The 7,265-nt window shown below is 32.7% G+C and overlaps 1 protein-coding gene across 2 annotated transcripts; it reads left to right on the forward strand.

Annotated features, from left to right (window-relative positions):
* Nucleotides 1-973: 973 nt before the first annotated feature.
* Nucleotides 974-5,596, forward strand: LOC100790026 (serine/threonine-protein kinase PCRK1). Of its 2 annotated transcripts, none has more exons than XM_003521352.5 (5): nt 974-1,322; nt 2,020-2,423; nt 2,834-3,094; nt 3,915-4,037; nt 4,590-5,596. In XM_003521352.5, exons 2-5 carry the CDS (start codon nt 2,034-2,036, stop codon nt 5,100-5,102), a joined length of 1,287 nt encoding a protein of 428 aa, XP_003521400.1. In that variant the 5' UTR covers nt 974-1,322; nt 2,020-2,033; the 3' UTR covers nt 5,103-5,596. The 2 variants fall into 2 exon arrangements, with proteins under 2 accessions (XP_003521400.1, XP_006577026.1); XM_006576963.4 differs by lacking the exon at nt 974-1,322 and adding an exon at nt 1,341-1,893.
* Nucleotides 5,597-7,265: the final 1,669 nt, after the last annotated feature.

Consider the following 7,265-nt stretch of genomic DNA (forward strand, 5'->3'; position numbering starts at 1 on the left):
AAATATTTAAAAAAATATTTAAAAGACTAAAAATGAGTAAAATCAAAACTCTAATTTGATAATGAACAAAAACATATTTAAATCTAAATTTTATATCATATTATTTCACGTACTAGTACAATATAAAAAATACATAAATTTTTATGATATGAATTTCATTTGTTTCATAACAAGTATTGTTTTAAATTTTTTTACATAGAGCAAGAAAATTTTGAAAATGATAACAACAATGTCTCTTAATATTTTTTTTAATACTTAAGATTAGTCAAAATTTATCAAAAATTACAAATTTTGATGGATTTCATTTCTCAAATAAGAAGAAATAGTCATTAAATGAAAAATTTCTCCCACAAAAATAGATGATTTTTAATAAGTTTTAATCAATAATAAAAATGTTAGAGAAAATATTGTTAAAGAACACTCCTTATTTATTGCATTCCACTTACTTCCTTCATCTTATAATAATCATTATTATGTAAGAAGAAAAAAATATTTTAAAATAATTATTATTTTAATTTTTTAAAAAATAATTATCATTTTAATTTTTTCATGTAATATTATTTATTTTTTTCATTTATATATATTCTTTACAATATTAATAATATGAACTAAAAAATGAATTAATAATAATAAGGTTAATTTAATAAAATTATTGTAATATTATTATTCTCGTTCGCTTATTTATTTATTTCTTGATTTGTGTAAAATGATTTAGCATGACAGTTACACCGACACAGATGAAATGTAATTTTATAATCCAAATAAATTTTAATTAATTAAAAAATAATGTTAGAAAGAATAGAACTCCATTTGGTTTAACTTTTAAATACATATACAAACTTGGGAGAGGGAATAAGAAATTAAAGTGTGATTTGGATTGTATCCATTCACCAACAAGGGACCTTGACTTTGATGACATTGTCCACTAACATTAACCATTTAACCTTAACACAAGCTGTTTGTTCCGTCTCATACGGCAGCAGTGCTCATTGGAGTCAAATCCTAAACACCCTTTTCACATTCCTTTTCCTCTCTTAATGACACATCAATGCAACGAAGGTTTGACTATTACTTACTTTATTAGGCTCTTAAACTCTGTTTGGTAAACTAAGGTGACCAAGCCAGAAGCTGCCGTGTGGAAAACTTCTCCTTCCGAGCCTGGACTGGACTCTGTCTTTCTCTTCTTCATTCTCAAAAAGTCTTCACTTTTCGAGGCAAATGAGTTATGTTGTTGTGAGGGTGGTCCTCTTCAGAATCTTGTCCTAAAGGGAACTTCCAGCATCTTAATCTTATTAGATCAAAAGTTTTCTTTTGAACCAGAGGTGAGTTTCAACCTCAAAACTCTCCTTTTTCTTGTTTTTCTTTTCATTTAAATAAATGGTTAGCAATTTATCCCATTTGACCCTGAACACGTTCAAACGATACTGGGCTTCTCCTCTTTCAGATTGCAGTATGCATATGGCCAATTTGGACAATTCCTAAGTTTCTAGTCTTAATTTATTTCCTAGAAACAAAACTTTGTTTCTATTAGCAATTTTTAACTATGTGTAGTTCAACAAATTGACTTATTTTTTATGGATGGTTTCTATTAGTATGGAGGTTTACTATTTCCAAGACAAAAATTTGATTTGTTTAGTATTTCCCAAAAGCAAAACTTAGTTTCTATTAGTATTAGTATGGATGGCCAATTTGGGCACTTCCTAGATCAGAATTGGTTCTCTGAATGCTGTTGACTTGTTTAGCTTTGGTTGGGGGCAAAATATACATGCAAAAATTTTCATTGATTGAAAACATTTATGTTTGGGTTATCTGAAATTGGAGATGTTGATGACAGGGAGAATTAGGCTGATAAGGCTGCTTTGGAAGGTTTTTTTATATGTTTTTTTGATGCAAGTGGGTGCTTTTTTTCTTTCTGAATTCTATTTAAGGACTCTTCAATCTTCACCATATATGACTTTATATGCTGTATTGCTTTTCAACTCTCAACTTTTATTTTCCCTTCTGAAAATGGAAATGCAGTCCGGTCAGCAGCGATGAAGTGTTTTCCATTCTCGTATGGAGAGAAAAAAGATGAACCGAAAGGCTTGCAGTTGCAGTCAACATCGGGTCGATCTGACAATTCCATGTGTGTTGAGGCTGAGGTTAGAAGATCCGGTTCTGAGTTAAATTCTCAGGATGTTTCGGACAATGGCAGCTCAGAATCCCAGAGGAGGAATGCAATTCCCAGTTTGTCCCAGAGACCCAGCAACCTCAGAGTGTTTACTGTATCTGAACTGAAATCAGCCACCAAGAATTTCAGTCGCTCTGTTATGATCGGAGAGGGTGGGTTTGGGTGTGTCTACCTGGGATTGATAAGAAGCGCAGAGGACTCCTCCAGAAGAATTGAAGTTGCAGTTAAACAACTTAGTAAAAGAGGAATGCAGGTGAGAGTTTGCCTTCTGTTTTTATCTTAGTGAAGGTATTGCCATGCACCAGTGTGTAGTTATTTTTCTCTATGATATATACATTTTGTGTTGTGATATCATAATTCAAGTTATAATGCATATATTATAAAACTTGAATGCTTTGAATTGTCACATTAGTTGCCTCATGTAGACATGGTTAGACACTTAAATAATCTAACTCTGTTCCGGTGTTCCCATATGTTAAATTTAACTGGTGCAAAAACTTTTAAATTGTCACATTTTGATTTTGTTAACCTTACTTGAGGCTAGAAGATTTCTGTTGTCAAGTAAGATGCTCTGGTTGGTACACAAGATAGGAATTATGGGTTAATCTTTTCTATGTATTTTTTCCTTCACTTTAAATTTGTTACTTTACTTTTGCCTTGTAGGGCCATAGGGAATGGGTGACAGAAGTGAATGTTCTGGGCATTGTTGAGCATCCCAATCTTGTGAAACTAGTGGGTTACTGTGCTGATGATGATGAAAGAGGAATCCAGAGGCTTCTAATTTATGAATACATGCCAAACAGAAGTGTGGAACACCATTTATCTCACCGATCAGAGACTCCTCTCCCATGGACTAGGAGATTAAAAATAGCTCGAGATGCAGCTCGTGGGTTAACATACCTGCATGAGGAAATGGATTTCCAGGTATAGGTTTATAGCCAAACTTTCATCAATTCCTATTCAATTTAATAAGCCTGGTCTAGAGTTTTTTTCTGCACATTTATATACATCACATCCCAAAAGGAAAAGGGTTAATTACTCTCTCCTTGCCTGAATAATGGTTATGTTATACTTTCCTCTCTAGTCTCGACTCTCGAGTCACCTCTTATTTTAAAACTTACACTCCCTCCCCTAAGAGATGAAATGTTTAGTAAAATTTAATGTACATGATCCTTTTTGTAATGAACAACTATGAATGAGCCTCCTAGAGACATTTTCCTCTGCATACAACTTTTAGTTTGGCTGGGCCTGGGGCAGCTAATTTTAAGCATACTATAATTGATTTTACATTGATTTTACATTGATTTTAGGACTTTAAATGAAAAAATGATGTTTAAACACCCCTTTTAATGCCTTTGGAACTTACAATCTTTATTTCATTTTCTAAAATTCCAAAGTCAATAGTGAAGGTTCAAAACTGGCTACATATTAAGCAAAGGGTCACAAAGATAGGAAAACTATTCGTAAGGTAAGAGGCCCGTGCACCTTAAAATGGACTAAAGCATAACATATATTAATCTTAGGGAAAGGGAGTGTAATTTTGTAAAATAGAGGAGAGGGCTGTGTAATTTAAGCTTTTAAGCATATAATATATTACTAGAGAGAAATGTAATTTACCCAAAAAAGAAGAATGGGATCTGGGAGGAATTAAATTTGAATACTTCGACCAATGTCATGCTAAATTTATTTACCATTCAGATCTGTGGTGCAGTTGATTGATGCTAACTGTGAGTGCATTGTGTAGATAATTTTCAGAGATTTCAAATCTTCAAATATCCTATTGGATGAACAGTGGAATGCAAAGCTATCAGACTTTGGGTTAGCAAGGTTGGGACCATCAGATGGACTGACTCATGTCTCAACGGCGGTATGTCTAAGTGTATTAATCTACGATTTTGTAAATATATATTGTTTTGCCTTTAATCTTTTCTATTGATTATTTACATGAGGAAGTAGAGAAATTCAACATAAGACTAGGGGCCTGAACTTTCATTGTCTGTAAAGCTGCTGCTGGTCTAATAGGGCTGAATAAAATGATCATGTGAATTATTTGATATAATAGAATGATTGATAAAAAATATGACTGAAAATTGATAAAAAAAAAAAAGAATCATAATTCAGTACAGAAAATCATAAGAAATGCTCTGGGTGTCTTTTGATAGCCATCTATGTCAAAACTTGGGTTCATTTCTTAAACATAGAACATTTACTCAATCTAAATTCACCTTTCATTTTATCACTGTTATTGTTATTTCAACATGGGCATATAGATAATAGATGGTTAAATCACCCCTTTGTTGCTACCTCTTTTATTGTTCAAGTCTGTAGCATATTATCCAAACAGCACTCAACCATAGATAAGTGTAATCCAGTGACTCAATATATTACTTGTGTTCATATGGCTGTCTATGTTTGTTAGGTTGTAGGAACAATGGGATATGCCGCTCCTGAATATGTTCAAACCGGACGTCTAACTTCAAAGAATGATGTATGGAGCTACGGTGTCTTCCTTTATGAACTCATCACTGGTAGGCGCCCTTTAGATCGAAATCGCCCCAGGCGTGAGCAGAAGTTGTTGGAATGGATAAGGCCATACCTATCAGATGGGAAGAAATTTCAACTAATATTAGATCCAAGACTTGATAAGAAACAAGTCTTCAAGTCAGCCCAGAGACTCGCTATGATTGCTAACCAATGCTTGGCAAAAAATCCCAAGAATCGCCCAAAGATGAGTGAGGTATTGGAAATGGTAAATGGAATGGTAGAATCATCATCCAGTTCTAGTCCACAGTTGCCCCTGAGGAGTGTGGTGACATTGGAAGCTTCCCAGGATACTGAAACAAATAACAAGAAACGAACCATGGATCAGAAGCTCGGAGAAAGTAATTGGTTTGTTAGGATGTGGAGACCAAAGCTTGTAAGAACATGCTGATTATTGTAGCTTTAAGCCGTCAAGCCTGTTACTTGGGAGCAAAGCTTCTTCATGATAAGGGAAGAGCTACAGCATGTTTCTCAATGTCTGCAACTTCTTCATCTCTTCTAAGGATGTGTACAAATCTGCCATTACATGCTACTTACCAACTACCATAGTTTTTTCTTTCTTGTCAAACTACTTGAGGAAATTTTCAGGGATGATTTATGAATTTTAGGAGAGACAATAGGTTTCTGAGGATATCTGATGATTCTGTTTGTTTTGGTTCTCAGAGAAACCATAATGCTGGAAATTAATCACTCAACTGAAATGGTTGTAAAATAGTTTAGCTATAGTTTTAAATTAATCTTTAACAGCATCTTGTAATTTTACTACTTTTGTTAAGAGTTCCATAGAAGTTCTGCAGTGTCTTGAATCAAATGCACAAAATGCATGAATGATTCTTGCATGGTAATTGGTAAATGAAAGTTCAAAACCTAGAAAGGCAATTCCTACGTGAAATCACATTATCCTTAAGTTTCTTTGGTTGAACTGATATAGTTCCATGGGCGGTTTAAAATGAGGTGAACTTTTGGTCTTAATAACAAATGCATTAATTATTATGATGTGAGTTTAATTTTGATATGTTGATATTTGTCTGTAAATTTTTCATGTCATTATGTATTGACACTTGTTCCCAAGCCAGAACACAATTGTTATTGGATAATGTGATAATGGCTGATAATATGAGAAATTTAAACCTAGCGTGACTTAAATTAAAGTCAGAAAGGGTTTTATTTCTTCTCTATATACATGGGCACACACAGATGGTTAAGTGTGTTGCACCAAACAGCAACACCCAGTCATTAAGCCATTAGTAAGTCATAACATTTGGCTTAGCTGTAAAAAATAGAAAACATTTCAATAAAAATTATAAGTTTACATTGTGAATATATTATAATAAAAAATCATCAGCTGGTTGTAAGGACTCCTGAATATGTTAAAACTGGACGTTTCACGTCAATGTTGTATAGAGCTGTTTATGAACTCATTACTAGCAGAAGCTATCAGATGGGAAGAAATTAAATTTCAACTAATATTGGATCGAGGACTTGATAACAAACATATAATCAAATTAATAAGCCAGAGACTTGCTATGATTGGTAAGAGCTCATGCATACTTTCAAGTTTCAATGCCATGCTGTCACAAAAATGTGCAACCTTTCTATCTCCTCTAGCGACGTGTATAAATCAACCATAGGTGCTTCTTCTGTCTGGTCAAGCCATCTGAGGAAATTGATGCTATAGATGAATGATTTATGAATTTCATGAGAGACGATAGGTTTCCATAGAATACACTATAGGCATATTGGCTGACCCCAGTGTGCATTTGTTTCAAAATTTTCCATTTTTTTCTCTCATTTCATATTATTTAAAACATTTAACTGTTGATCAGACTTCACCCAACTCAATTATGATTTGTTGGATTGGGTCTGACTCAATCAAACAAGTAAACCCAGTTCAACTAATTTATTTATTCACCCCTTTTTTTGATCCATGCACTCCTGTAACGCCAACGTCATTGCAGATGTGATTCTTTTGTATCTGTAGCTTCATTGTTAAGATGTCTTACAAGTGCTCCTTTGAATTAGATTAAACACCATCTTTGACGTCAAGAATTCAACCATTTCCTCGTCTTTAATATTCACATTCAACAATGCATGCACAAAGTTTTCGCTTTGAATAATATGGTTGAAAAAAAGAACAACAATGAAGAAGCAAAGGAGATCGACGGCAACCAAAGGTTGGTACAAATAATAGTAACTTATATTCAGATTCAAATTCTAATTAATCCTTCAATGTGAAATATTTAAAAGGATAATTAAAAAACTAGGAAATTGGATATGTAAATCATTATTTATTTAAAAACAATAATTAGAAAATTTGATAAATATATTTTTTATAAAAAATTTGATAAATATAAAAAAGATAAAAATGAAAGAAAGTATAAAAAATTAAAAATTAATATTTTAAAAAATGTTAGTTTGAGTAGCATTTTTTAACCTTAAAATTATTTTAAAAAAACTAATTTACCTGCAACAAATTTTTCTACTAGTAAACAAAAATTAGAAGATATGTAAAATTCCTTTTCTTACCTAGCCAGAACAAACTCGCCTGAGTCCT

The sequence above is a fragment of the Glycine max genome, chromosome 3 (genome assembly GCF_000004515.6).
Source record: "Glycine max cultivar Williams 82 chromosome 3, Glycine_max_v4.0, whole genome shotgun sequence".
Classification (NCBI taxonomy): domain Eukaryota; kingdom Viridiplantae; phylum Streptophyta; class Magnoliopsida; order Fabales; family Fabaceae; genus Glycine; species Glycine max.

What these genes read in the sequence shown, in the direction of transcription:
- LOC100790026 (XM_003521352.5), top strand. Translation starts at nt 2,034, where the DNA reads ATGAAGTGTTTTCCATTCTCGTATGGAGAGAAAAAAGATGAACCGAAA. An exon ending in TTAGTAAAAGAGGAATGCAG is followed by an intron (nt 2,424 to 2,833) that starts GTGAGAGTTTGC and finishes TTTGCCTTGTAG; the next exon opens with GGCCATAGGGAATGGGTGAC. An exon ending in TGACTCATGTCTCAACGGCG is followed by an intron (nt 4,038 to 4,589) that starts GTATGTCTAAGT and finishes TATGTTTGTTAG; the next exon opens with GTTGTAGGAACAATGGGATA.